Source organism: Fukomys damarensis, unplaced genomic scaffold (genome assembly GCF_012274545.1).
Source record: "Fukomys damarensis isolate Sample0158 unplaced genomic scaffold, DMR_v1.0_HiC HiC_scaffold_16, whole genome shotgun sequence".
Classification (NCBI taxonomy): domain Eukaryota; kingdom Metazoa; phylum Chordata; class Mammalia; order Rodentia; family Bathyergidae; genus Fukomys; species Fukomys damarensis.
This window is the reverse complement of record NW_022900928.1, coordinates 11,859,804-11,874,242: the sequence shown is the minus strand read 5'-3', so window position 1 is coordinate 11,874,242 and position 14,439 is coordinate 11,859,804. Positions and strand designations below refer to the sequence as shown.

Genomic DNA, 14,439 nt, shown 5'->3' with positions numbered 1-14,439 from the left:
GCCACTGCAGAACTTCCGCTTCCTGCAAGGGTACGTCACTTCCGGGGCTGTAGTCCGGCGGAGACAGGTGGACGCCTTAAGCGACCTAGGCTGGGCGGGGAGTGGGTTCAGACTAACCAGCTGATGGTGTGCTGGAACTAGTTGGGTCCCAAAGATAGGCCAAACCCGTTCCAAAGGTCGCAACTCTGCGCTGGGATGAGCTTCACATCACGTCTAGACTCAGGAAGCAGGTGCAGGAAGGAAGAAGTACGAAAGACTTGCAGTGAGTCTTACCTAACGACCGAGGGATGAAGTGGGAGAGCCCTGTACTCTGGGGAACAGCCTACCTTCGACTTGGCCTTGTGAAAATTGTAAAGGAATGCACTTTTAGCCCGTGTTTTAAGTTTTCCCCACCTCTAAGCGAAGCTTGCATTAGGAAGATGCCCAAAGTTACTTTGGTAGTCACGTTTTTAAAGCTTAAAAGTTCTTCATCCTACATTTGTAATGTCAAAGTGTGCAAATCCCTGTTTGTCAGGAAACCAGACATAAATGTCCGACCCACGATACCTTTCCCTAAATCAGAACTTGTGTGTACCCAGACATAAATAATACGGGATGCCTTCTAACCTTGCCTTGAATTTGTTTGTTTTTTGTACTGGGGATCGAACTCAGGTCCTTGTGCTTGCGAAGTTGCCTTGAATTTGTGCGCTAGCCTGTTCACCATTAAAGTCCGAGTTCTAGAGATCAGGCCTATTTCAGATCTTCATTGTTCTAAAGAGTGCAACAGTAGGTCCTCGATCTTGAATTTCAATTTTCAGAAAATCTCATTGTAGTGACTTACGTTAGTTGTCACTAGTTTTATAAGCAGAGTATCAAAGTAGCCTAAAGATTAGGTTTGAGAATGTTAAGTGTAAGTTTGGGTGGTTATAGTATAGCCTAATGAGAACAAGACCGTGGTATTGATTCCCTTCTAAACAGGCATCAGGTGTAAGTGAAGCCACAGAGGGGAAGAATTGAAAGCATGTTTAAGTCCTCATTATAAGTTACTGCCCTCAGGCTGGGGATTTAGCTACCTCAGTGGTTCCACCAAACACAAGGAACGAGTTTGAGCCCTAGTATGAAAAAATATTGTTGCTCTCATACATGAATAAAGCTATTGCAATAGCCATTACTTTTTTTTTTTTTTTTTTGTACAGGGGATTGAACTCAGGACCATTGAACTTTCAAGGCAGGCACGGTGCCACTGAGCTAAATCCCTAGCCCTCCAATAGCCATTATTCTTTAATGACCATATATTAGCTCCAGTAAAAACAAATGGCCAGTCTATCCTTCCAGTGTACTTCCTGTTTTATATTGCTTAAAAAGCAAGCTGTTCAAAATAGTCGTGAAGCTACATCTTACTCAGAAGTACTTTTAATTAGAGCAACTCTGCTTCTATAAATTGGAGGGGCATCAGATAATACATTGTTCAAAAATTTTTCTTGCTAAAATAATTTTTAAACCTTAAAAATGATTGATACAAATCCAATCTTCATTTTGTACACCACTTGAAATAATTAAATGTCCTGAGTTCTGTATAAATTATATGAAAAAAGTCTCACTCTGAATTAAATTTCATTTAATAAGTCAGGCATCATCTGGTAACTTTAAAATCAAAAGTTTATTCATTATTTTGTATATTTAAGGAAAACAATACAAATTGGAAAATAAAAAATATTTCTTCTGCAATATCAAAAAAGTGTTTTAATCTAAAAAACATAAGAGGTACTGCATGATTCTGGGAAAATGAAAAAGTTAAATAGAAACATTGGGAGTGTTAATCACTAAATCATAGTGAAGTGGTGCAGCTTCTCAACTTCTTTGTGGAACTCACAACATAATTGCTAATACTTTTTTTTTTAGAATATGTGCTGCCAAAGCAAGCTCATAATTGCTAATACTCAATACTCAAGTAAACACCTGATACAGAGGATTACTTCCATACTGTGGCCTTCTGGGGGATAAGGACTAATATTTATATCTGAATATTCAGATTCTAACATAATATTTGGAATAATAGTAGGTGCTCAATAAGTATTTGTTTTATTGACACGGTTGCTTTATAATTCATATAGTGAATTCTTAGCATTTCACCTATTATAGTATTTTACAGCTAGATTATAGTTCGAGATTATACTAGAAATTTGATTTTAAGAATTACCAAATTTCTACTTCCTTATTGGAGGAGCTTAGTTTAGAAAACACAAATTATTCTTTTAGTTTTACTTTCCTATTTCATACAAAAGGACAGTATACACTGTTAGCGTAACAGGTGACAACAGAAGGTAACAGTAGGGTAAAGGAGGTTTTGGTAACAGTGAAATATTCTACATGGAACTAATGTTTACCTCTTCAAATAGCCAGTTTGTTCATTTTGCAGTGCTATGACTGAACCCAGAGCCTTGCATATGTAAGGAACATGCTCTACTCATGAATTACATCCCCGGCCCAAATGTCCAAGGTTTTTATCCAGTAGAATCTGTGTGACTCTTTCCAAGCATCTTACTTTTATATGTTCCCAAGCATGGGATACTGAATTTTACCTTCCACTTAGTGTAAGTTCATCATTACAACTAGCAATTACTACACTAGGCATTACTGTATCTCTTGCTTCTCTACCTATGATATGTCTACCTTATTTGGCTCATATCTTCCTGACCAGATTGTTTCACCTATTACATGTTTCCAAAACACTCTGGATTGGTTCACAATACTGATATTTGTGAGATTTGATTACTGTGTTTCCGGTAGTAAGTCTGTAAGGACCAGGGGGGCTTGTACCCGGTCCGGGCATACTCACCACTAGTTCCTGGTGAAAATATTGCTATTGACCGATCAACACAAAGCCTATGTGTTCTGAATCATTCTTCTGGAATGATAAAGGGTTTGCTCAGAACCATCAGTCCATTCAGTCCCTCTCCCTTAAGACCAACGGTTTTTATGAAAGCCTTATATTTTGGCTTCAAAATAAACTGCTTGACTCTTATTCATAATAAAATACACATTTATCTATGCTTTACTAGTATCACAGTAAATTTATGACATGTTGGGGATCTTACATAGCCGAGGAAGAAGTTGTAGAAAATTTCAGAAAGGAAATTTCATGGAAATTAAATTATATATACTTTTTTATAATATTAATATTTCTACTTTCCCTTTTATTTTAAAATATATATAATCTTTTCTAACTTGTAGTTAATGAATTTGAAGAAGGAAAATAAAATGCTTACCACTCCAGCAACTGTACTTTGTAAAAGAAATAAATACCCTACACTGTGGATCTTCTGAATTTTCTAAGTAAGGCCCATCCTGGGCCTTCAGCTTATCATGTTTATTACAAAAGTTGATTTTCTTTTCAGGATATTTCCAAAGTGCTCATGTGCTTTAAATTTAGAATACACAATTTAAAATGATGGACATAGCAGGTGGAATATTTATCCCAGCTATAGGTTTAAAGAATATAGATTTGTCAAGAACCTCCCCTTAAAATAGATTTTTTTCCTTTCCTTATCTAACTCTTTTAAGGATTCAAATTACAAAACTAATCAAGGAACTATCTACTTTAACCAAACAGTTTGTAAAGATAAATAAAAGCCACAGAAGTTTTCAAACGTATAAATGTTGGCGAAACTAAATGAATTTTCCTTTCAGGTAACTGTGTTTGAAAATCAAAGTTTTAACTGTTGTTGGAGACCATGGATTGAGGACGCACTGCTCTGGAGTTTCTCGGTCACTGTAATTTCTTTCTCTGCAGTTTTGATGATTTCAGATACCCCACTGGTTCCGAGGATGCAAGGCAAACTTAAAAACACTTCACTATTTATATCATAATATCCCTGAAATTAAAGAATAGGGTTATCATAGAACTGAGTCACTGTACAAAGTTAAATCATAAAAACGCATGCTCTCTTGCTTTTCTAGCTCTAGTACAAAATGATAACAAGTTAAGCCTGATTTTTTTGGTTTAGTTTCTAAACTCAAATCGTTATTTCCAAAAGTTTTTAAGAGCTGGATAGAACTAGTCAGACACTACCTTTGTAGGGAGGTAAGCTAGCTACTGCAATATGGGCAGCAGGTTGACGACTAAGAAAAATGACAGAGTGAATGAAAAATGATGGATTCCTTGGCGTGGCGCACAGCCTGGCCCAAATACAGCAGCCTCTTTGACATTTTTCTTTTATGTTGTATCCCCCCCTCCAAATAGTCCAAGTATTCACGAAACTTTTGATGAGTATTTGTAGCTCATCTTAGCTGTGCTTTTGGGAATCTATGCTCTGGCTAAAGTGACAAAAGACAACTGCTAAAGTAGACTGATGACCAGCTCAGACCAGTTAGCCTATCAGTCTGGGGTGACAGTGGCTGGCTGAGGTGATAAGTGACAACCAGAAGCAGTTTATGGGATATAAACACTTCTTGGGGATGCTCAAAAACTGCAGGAAGGTAGGTAAAGGCCAGATTTCCCACCACTAAGCAGCACAGGGCTGGATTACAGCGCCTCCTCCCGATCTTGCTCTAAAAGCTGAGGACACGTGGGGTAACCTGTAAACAGCAGTTGGGCTAGTTTTATATTAATATCAAAGTTTAAAATACAAGAGAATGATGACAACAGTTACCTTTACTAAAGTGGATACAGAATGCACTTTCTTTTTATTGTTTATGACACTGTCAACCAGGTCAGCTACTGACAGTCCCACAGACCAGGATCTCTGACCTTTTACCCGTAACAGTTCCATGGCTCTAGGGTACAAAAAAAAAACCATAATCTCAGAAAATGTACAAAACATACACCACTTAGTTTCACATCCTGTTTGTTTGCTTTTTCTTCTCTTTTCTTTCTTTCATTTTTTTTTGTTGGTTTTTTTTGTTTTTTTGAGACAGAGTTTCATTATGTACTTCAAGTTGGCTTGAACTCACTTTGTAGCCCAGGCAGCTTTGAACTCAAGGAGATCCTCCTGCCTCAGCGTCCCAAGTACTAAGTTTATAGGCATGCTTACACAGTGTTTGAGACATTAATTATGACAAAGAAAACAAGTCATATAGCAATTATTACAAAGGCTTATAATGATTATTTAAGCTTTTCTTAAAATGTCAGATATACAGTTCACAAAGAGGACATATAAATGCCCTAAAAACATAAAACAATGGTCACTGTTATGGTTTGTGTCTAGATGTTCCCTGAAAGCCTCATGCACTCATAGATAGGGCTTTTCGGCTGAATTTAGGGTGCATGAAACTGGGATTAAGGGCGTGTGGTACTAGATTAGTCCTCTGATTGGTTTAGCATAGTTCTGGATATGGATAATGGGATGGCTCAACCTGGATGTGGGTGATAAAATGGAAGGGAAACTTGCTTTGCACCCTTCTACCTGCCATGTCATGGACTGTTTCTCCTCTGCCATGCTCCGCTGCCATGGCACCCTGCTGTGGAGTCAGCAGACTACGGCCTTAAACCTCTATAAACTGAGCTGAAATAAACCTTTCCTCCTTCATTTTGTGGGTGTTAGGTATTATGCCTCAGCAATGAGAAAAGCAAGACATTTACCATCCCATATATTTACCTAAATATGAATTAAAGCAATAAATACCAGTTTTGCCTACCAACATAGGCAAAGATGAAAAAGACTGATACTGTAACTCATTTAGAGGAAGCTATAAACAGGCATTCCCTTAACTGCTGTTGAGAGTATAAAGGGATTTAACTTTTCAGGAAAATGACTGGCAACATCTGATGTAGAAATTTCTTTTTTCTAGGAATCTACTCTACAGAAGTATGTTCAAGTGTGCAAAGATATACAAATAAGCACAGGTAGTATCATTTAACTCCTAAAAGAAAAGGAGCTGGGCATGGTGATGCATGCTTGCAATCCTAGCTCTAGGAAGCTGAGGCAGGAGGACCACAAGTAGGAACCCAGGATCCTAAGTGGGATAACTTAGGTGATTAGCAAGACCCTGTTGAAAAGAAAGATGAAAGGAAGAATAAAGAGAGAAGGGAAGGGGAGGGGAAGGGAAGGGAAGGGACAAGGGGACCAACAGAGGAAGACAGGGCAGGCTTGGGGATGCAGCTTAGGACTGCGGGTCGGGTTCAATCTACAGTACCCTTTTGTGGGAGAAGGAGGCTGATTCACATGCACAACATAGAAAGATATATAAATCTTATTAAAGAATCAAGTTGCAAGACGGTACGACTAGCATAAATCTATTTTTAAAATAACATATTTGGAAAAATGCTTCTTGATGCTTGAAAAGCTTTTTATTATCAACGCGTAGTATTCATCTTCATTCGCAGTGACCTTTTCCATAATTCACGCCTCAGTCCCCCAGAGCTATCTAAATCACATCTGTCTACTGGCATACATGCCGCTGAACTGACTACTTAGGAGAAACAGTAAGTGTCGTAACGACAGGCCAACCTACCCCTGATCGTTTTAGTGAAAACAAAACTGTTTCTATCAGACTTTTATTAAATCAAGTTTACCTATGTTAAGTTCCCTTTTAGAAAATTACTGCATGGCTCCTAGTCTTATCAGGACTGCAAACAAATTTTAAAATTAAAGTGCTGAAAATAAAACAATACGCAAGGTTGGATCAAACCATGCCCACAGGTACGTGAAATGCACAAATACAAGCCCAGTAAGTACGGAAACAAAACACTTCCAGGCTGCCCGATGGTAGCACTGGGAGTGCTCTGCTGCTGTCCTCTATACAACTGATAAGGTGACCCCTGGGGATACGTGGACGCTACACAGTGGTTCTCTCTGGGAGATGGAATTTCCCTAGATTTTTCCTTTCTACTTTACAAATATCTACAGTATTTCAAGCTTTCTAATAAACATATATTATTTTTATAAAAAATAATAGAAACAATCACTTAGATGTATTCCTCATAAAAACTACAGGATATGGCTCAGTGGCAGTGTGTGCATATCACAGGGTCTAATCCCAGCAACACCAAATCCATAAATAAACAAAAACCAATACATGCAAGAGTATTTAATCAGATTGGAATGAATTATATCACACACTTCTCAATAAAAAGAGAACCTTCTTTCCGGTTGTTATATTGTAAAAACCGCATGTTCGCTGCTTAAAAAGTGAAAAGTCATCCCCACTCAGACTTCAGAAAAATCTGTTATGTGATGGTAAAGCCACAAATGACGTGAAAATACACAGAAGTGAAACCTATGGGGCATCGACCTCTGGAAAGGCTCAGATAATGGCAAAGGAGCTGCGAATGTCCTTTTCCCTGAGCATATGACGTGGTTTATGCACTCACACTACACTGGTTCCCAAATCCTCTATCTGTGTGATGAATACGAAACTTTTAAGTGCTATTAACAAATTCTCTTTTACATTAAGGAAAATAGTATCTTCAGAAGGTCAGAAACAGGAGAGGGAAATCGCTGTCTACAAGGGAAGAGTATGTATGTCCTGCCCTTCAGATGTCAACTGTGTTATCTGGGAAAATTTGCAAAGCACTTCATCTCTCTTCAGGCAAGAAATCAGAGATTATAAAACACTGCCCCTTATACTTTTGGAGTTCTCTATACTACCTAGTTTTGTTTTCCAAAGCCTGGTAAGCACCGGGTATGGAAACAGCTATTATGTTAACTATGAAGTACATGATTTTTAGTTGAATACATGCAAATTTGTACCGTGTTACCTGTTGGACAACTGTGCCTGAGAGCTGTGATTCATTGCTTGTCCACCCCATGTAGGCACTAAAAACAAAATGAAGAATTAATTATAGTTTGTCAATGATTCTTTTAGGATTAAGATGCAATGAATGATCTTTTGCACAGAAGCATACCTGTATTAGTCTTTTTATAGAAGTGTTTCCCTTCTAGCTACAGAGATTTTTCACTGATGGTGTGATGGTGTAGCATTTGCACACTTCTTGCCAGCTGGCTCCCTGACTAGCCCAGAATGCCCAGCAAAAGGCAGAAGATGAAGCTGAGGGGAAGCGCACGCTAGATCCTAAGTGTCTTGTGTACCATGGAATTCCTCCGCAGGCTGTAGCTATTGTCTCTCTGACAACTTGAAAAGAGTTATTTTACTTGTACAACTTCTAGTCTTGTAACTGTTTTCAGATCCTAATGTTGCTTTCTTTCAAAGCATAGTTTTACATGTCCCTTTGCCAATTTTGTTGGCAAATTTCTATCACCATCTTGTCAATCCTGTAGTAATCCTGCATGTTTAGTCTGTGCCAGACACTGTATTCAAGGCTTGAAATAAAATTATCTAATTAAGTAACAGCAAGAAAGAGCACAGCTTTAGTCAGGCCAAGGCCCAGGTCTCGGTGCTGCTCTTGCTGGATATGTGACCTTAGGCACATTACTTAGCCTCACTGAACTAAGTGTCCTCACCCATAAATCTGAAAAAACACTTCCTCCTTTACAAAGAATTTAAAAAACTTAAATGAGATGCAGAAGACCTGCATGAGAAATATTTAATATACACAGTTGGCACTTAATAAAATCATTATAATAATTATTAATTATATCAAATGATTACTATGAGGATAGCACTTCTGCAAAAATGTCACCAGCTGGTGGGTACACAAGAAGTCAGCAGAAGGAGCCTCTACTCCACTTCTGGCTTGATGAACCTACGTCTCTGTAAAGCTCAAGTAGAAGACAGGATAAAAAGTGACCTGAGGCTGTGTGTGGTTACACGTGCCTGCAGCCCTAGCATGAGAGGCTGAGACAGGAAGATTGCCACAAGTTCCAGGCCAGCCTGGGCTACACAGTGAGTTCAAGGCCAGCGTGAACTACACAGAGAGACCCAGTTTCAGACAAAAAAAAAAGTGATGTGAGGACTGGCAGTATGGGGTGGGGTTCTTGCTTGGCATGCAGAAGACCCTAGGATCCTGTGTGGCCCTGGGTTTGATCCTCAGCACTGCAAAGTCCAGAGGAAGAAGTGATCTGAGGTACTTCTAGATGACAAGCAGGAAGACAGACTGGGGAGAGGTACAGTTGGCTTCAGTGATACTGATAATGTTGACTGACCAAGTGGAGATTCTTCAGGGTGTATTCTATTACTATGTTTTTTTTTTTTTTTTGTACAGAGGATCGAACTCGGGACCTTGCGCTTTCAAGGCAGGCAGCGGAACCACTGAGCTAAATCTCCGGCCCTGTTTTTTTTTTTTTTAGGCAGGACTACACTCTGTAGTTCATGCTGGCCTTGAACTAGAGGTAATCTTCCTGCATCAGCCTATTGAGGGCTGGGAATACAAGTGTGAGCCACTACATCCAGCTACTATGTTTTAAAACTTGCATATACATTATGTCAAACATTACGGAATGCTGTACTTTAGGAACCTCGATTCAGGTGCACCTGCACCGTCTATTTCTAGTTCCTATCTGAGATCCCAAGGCAGAAGTGCCATAGAAATGGCAATCACTTTTAGCTCAGTGGAGCAAATAAATCACTGTAGGGATGTGACAGGAAAACCTTCAGGGTAGGGGGGCTTGACTTAGACTTTGAAGGATGAGACTGTAAGGGCAGAGATGGGGTAGGGAAAGGAGATAAAGGCAGTGGGTGGAGATTCCCAGAGCTCACACGAAGCTGTGAGGTGGTCCTGGGAGTCACCGGACCTGGGTTTGAGGTCTCAGCCCTAAAAGCTGTAGGCTACCAGGCAGCTTCCTCTTATCATCCCTGAACCCACTGCTCCCTAAAACAAAAGGTAACAAGACCATGGCTGCCTCTGTAACTGTACTGGGAAGGAGGACTAGAGCTACATTTAGGCTCCCTGACTGCCAAGCAAAGGAATTTAATGGTTTGCTCAGAGGAAGGCCCTGAAAATGTTTGAAAAGAGGAATGTTTTAAGAAGACTGAATTAAAATGTGAGAGCATACAGTGAGCACTACAAGTTTTAGCTAGCACCGTAAGTGTCACATCACAGGGTAGACTAGAAGGGAAGCAGACTCACTGGGAGATTTACAAAATCACCAAGCAAGCAAGAGACCATGGGGCCAGAACGCCAGGGGTAGCAGTGAGTAGAACTCAGGGTTTTTGGCTTGTTTGAATCCCTAGACATTAATTACTCTAATACATTGACTCCAAGTTCTTGTTTGCTACCCTTTTCTAGGTCCTAATGATTAGTGTTTAGTGTCACCCAGCACGGGACCCTGAAAAGTATTTCTGTTCGATCAGTCAGGTTTAAAAGGATTTATTCTATAACCTGACTCATGTTGGCATTGGACTTTCTAAGTAGCTAAAGCAGATTTATACAGGTTTAAAATACTGTTACATTTTTAATGTTCTTAAAATTATATAAATACTACCTATCCATATAACAAAATTAGAAAATTCAGAGAAGCAAGTATCACCTCCTCCTCAGAAGAGAGGTGATTTCCTACATAACGTTCTAACCAGGGCATCTCCATGCCAAATAAAGTAATAGTAATGAAGTTCAAATGATGAAGTAATTCATTCCCCCTTTCAAATGACCCTTTCAACATTTCATTCTCATGGTTCTTCTGTGCCTGAAAATCACCTTCCAGCTTGTTGATCAGGTATTGAAAGATCTCAAAAGTGTGATTTTTAACCAGGTTTATCTGGTTAAAACCCTGTGCTACACGGACGTGGCCTACCTAACCATGTGTCATTGCCTGTTTCTGATTTCCCATTCTTGGAGGTCTTTGCCACTCTTTGCTATCTATTCAAATCCTATTCAATAGGTTTTTTTTATAGATATTTTCCCTAGTGACTTCAACCCATGCCAAATGCTCATAAGTCAATAATATTCATATTGGCAGTTAGCAAGTGGTATCCTATACCATACTTTTAACTAAAATATGTGATAAAAGGCAGGGCATTTCGCTCAGTGGTGCTGCCGCCTGCCTTGCAAGTGCAAGGTCCCGAGTTCAATTCCCGGTGCCCCCAAAAATACATAAATAAAATAAAATCTGATAAATATTGTTCTTATTTGTTTAAAGTACAATGAGGGCAGAGCCCATGTTCTATGCCTCTTTCCTACCACACTAGCATCTAGTACAGTCCTGAACAGACAGCAGACACTCATTTACTTGTTTAAATGAATAAAAATGGACAACATGAGAGGAAACAGCACTTATATCACCTGAGCAACCTGGCTTTATAACATGAAAAATAAAGAAGGAAAGAAAGAGATTTTCAAGTCAAATAGGGAAAGTGTTCTTTTTGGATAGAATAAAAGGTTTTTCCATCCTTAAAACTGAAATTGAATGCTTTTTGTGGTAGAGAGAAAGCAATGCCTGATTAAAAAGGCTGTAAGGATAAACAATGTGAAAATTCAGTTTTAAAAAGTAAGAACCAGGTATTCTAGGGAAAAGGTCTGAACTTAGGAAAGGTAAGCAAGGCTGAAGGGAGATGAGGATGGGAAAAGTTCTGTAAAGGCTCTACATTGAGTTAAATATTTATTTCTGGAAAATTAAACTTTTAAATCCATCTTACACTCTAATTCTTTTAAAAAATATAAAGCTTGGCCTAGGGGTCTTGTCTAACCTTAAACTTGAGGAAAAGTAATATAATGAGAATAATACATATGAAGGCTCTATGTACATACAACACAGGGCCTGTTATGTAGAAGGTGTCAAATGTGACATAAAAGCCATCTGAGCTCATTTATCTATCTTTCTTTCTTTCTCTCTCTCTCTCTCTCTCTCTCTTTCTTTCTTTCTTTCTTTCTTTTTTGGTAGCAGGGATTGAACTCGGGTCCTTGCACTTGCAAGGCAGGCCACCGAACCGCTGAGCTAAATCCCCGGCCCTGAGCTCACGTTTCTAAAGTCCCCAGATGTCTCTAACCCCATGACCGCTGGTAATTTATCAGCATAATGAATCAAAACGCACTTCTTACCTTTGTCTTCTCCTTGCTCACCAATAACCCATACTTCTTTGTCTGAAGTCTGTGCTTTCAAAATGTTTGTGATAATATACTGTAATCTCTGTGAATCCAGATTACATCCAATTCCAATCACTTGATTTGCAGGAAATGTACTCAGTTTCCATGTCACATAAGTCATGATCTCCACTAAATGTTGCATAAAAAGTGAAAATAAAGATTTTTAAAATATACTTCTAGCCTATCTCACAAGTAAAATATTTATTATTTTATTAGGCAAAGTATTTTAGAGCTTTTGTATACTTGCCAAATATACTGAGGCCTTTTTTTGGGTACCAGGGATCAAATTTAGGCCCTTGCATTTACGAGGCAGGCATTATGCCACTGAGCTAAATCCCCAGCCCTTGAGGCATATTTTTAACATCTATTAAATACACTAACCAGGCTTCAAGAAATTTTACACAATTTTGTTGTTTAAAAATATAAATTGTTAGGGCCGGGGATTTAGCTCAGTGGTTCCGGCACCTGCCTCGCAATCTCAAGGACCCAAGTTTGATCCCCAGTACCAAAAAATAAAAATATCTATCTATCTATCTGTCTACCTATAAATTGTTAGAGTGGAAAACAGATAATTTTCTAGAATAGGACAATAAAAACTGGGTACAGAAAGCTAGAAAATAATAATTACATTTCACCAATGAATTCTATTTTGTAACTAAGTTAAACTGAGTTTCTGGGGTTTTTTTGGGGGGGTACCAGGAATTGAACTCAGGACCTTGCGCTTGCAAGGCAGGAGGCAGCACCACTGAGCTAAGTCCCTGGTCCTGAGTTTCTGTTTTTAAATTAAAATATTGTCAGGCATGAATGTGCAAGCCCAGCTACTTGAGAAGTGATCCAGAAGGATCCCAAGTTCGAGGCCAGCCTGGGCAACTTAGTGAGACCCTGTCTCAAAATTAAAAATAAAAAGGGCTGGGGAAGGAACTCAGTGGCAGACAGCCCATGGTTTTGATCTCCAGTGCAACAAAAATAAATAAAAATATTGATTTATACACTACCACTATGAAGTAGACAGTCTTTTGAACAAAAATTTTCTTTCATGCCAAAGAGGTGTCAGGGTTAAACAGACCAAAGTCCCTCAACTGATTACTGTGGAAAAACAAATGAAATGCATATCCTAACCTTATATTGGGAACAGTCTTTAAAAATCTGTTCACCTATTTGAGTCCAATACCACCTAACCTTTTAAAAGCATTCCTTTTTGACTGAAATGCATAATGGTTGTTGGGAATTGGGAAGAAAGTGTTCAAATGGGAAGGGAAACAAGGGAGGAAGGAGGGAGAAAGGAAGGAAGGGACAAGAAAAAAAGTGAAAATAGAAAATCATGGAAACAAAGCTTCTGTACATAGGGAGGGGAGGGGGCTACAGCGGGGAGTGGGAGAAAATAAAAAGTAACTGGCTGATAGGATATGTTAATGCTACATTACTCAGAATGAGAGCAGTTTTACTGAAAATTCTATCTACTGCCTGTACTCTAATAAGTTTTACAGCTTTTATCAGTAATGGCTATTCTACTACACACTGGAACATCAAACTAATTTAAAAGAAAGCCCTTTACCTGGCTGAGATGCCACGATCATGACTCCATGTTGGCTGTAATGTGCAAGACCAGGGACGAGGGCTCGGAACATATCCACATTACTCTGCACCACATCAAGGTAGGACTCAGAACTACCCAGAGAGTTGACTGTGAAGATCACCACCTTGGAATGAGCAGAGGCAGACAAATCTAATGAATAAAAAGAAACAGTCTGAGCTCAAGATACAGACTTGAATCCGGTTCAAGTTCATGATAAAAAGGTTTTTCTTTTCAACAAATGGAGAGCTTCTAGGCTTACTTGCCCCTAGATCAATCCTATCACTACAAGAGCATATAAATAAAATAGTACAAGTTAGAGCAAGAGTACTGTACATACAAAGAGGGAGCAGGAGCAGTAAATACCAATAAACATAAACAAAAAAATTATAGGATGCAAAACACAAGGACTGAGTCTTCTATAAAATTCCCAAATTTTTTTGTTTTGTTTTGTTTTTTGAGACAGTCTCACTATGCGGTTGAGACTGACCTGGAACTCACTATGCAGCCCAGGCTGGTCTTGAACTCACAGCGATCCTCCTGCCTCAGCTTCCCGAGCGCTGGGATTACAGGTGTGCACCACCATGTCGGGCTAATTCCCAAAATTTTAAGGGAAAATAAATAATATGCCATCAGCTATCACAATTTCATCACTTGTTTCTGATCTGTAAGCTTAGGGCTCTGTCAAAGAGGTTCGGAAGCAACCTGGGAGGAGCAGGATAAAAGCAGGATGAGGGTGGGAGGCAAAGTCCAGGTCACTTAATTGGGCCTCTCTGAGCAGATTAGTGCTTTTTTTTTTTAAACCTGTTGAAATTTCAAAAGTCTTTGTTGGCCAGATTTTTAAAATTTGTTTATTTATTTATTTTCTTACTGGGGATTGAACTCATGTCCTTGTGCTTGTGAAGCACGTGGTGGAACCACTGAGTTAAATCCCTGGCCCTGCCTTTTTTTTTTTTTTTTTTTTTTT

At 39.0% G+C, this 14,439-nt stretch overlaps 1 protein-coding gene and 1 long non-coding RNA gene across 4 annotated transcripts in view; one reads left to right on the top strand and one right to left on the bottom strand.

Moving 5' to 3' along the window:
- Positions 1–3,159: 3,159 nt before the first annotated feature.
- The window catches only part of Uevld (UEV and lactate/malate dehyrogenase domains), a 40,622-nt gene continuing 29,342 nt past the window's right edge, over positions 3,160–14,439 (bottom strand). For 2 of the 3 annotated variants that reach the window (XM_010615123.3, XM_010615125.2), the window contains exons 8-12: positions 13,455–13,625; positions 11,855–12,028; positions 7,679–7,736; positions 4,632–4,755; positions 3,160–3,854 (exon numbers count right to left, since the gene is read on the bottom strand). In XM_010615123.3, coding sequence (XP_010613425.1) covers positions 3,687–3,854; positions 4,632–4,755; positions 7,679–7,736; positions 11,855–12,028; positions 13,455–13,625 — 695 coding nt within the window. In that variant the 3' untranslated portion in view covers positions 3,160–3,686. Of the gene's footprint in view, positions 3,855–4,631; positions 4,756–7,678; positions 7,737–11,854; positions 12,029–13,454; positions 13,626–14,439 lie in introns of those variants that run through there. The other variant, XM_010615126.3, reaches the window with a different exon arrangement.
- Positions 5,769–7,448, top strand: LOC117286307. The gene is made up of 4 exons (XR_004517413.1): positions 5,769–5,824; positions 6,305–6,403; positions 6,504–6,620; positions 7,375–7,448. It is a non-coding gene; the product is annotated as an uncharacterized LOC117286307 (long non-coding RNA).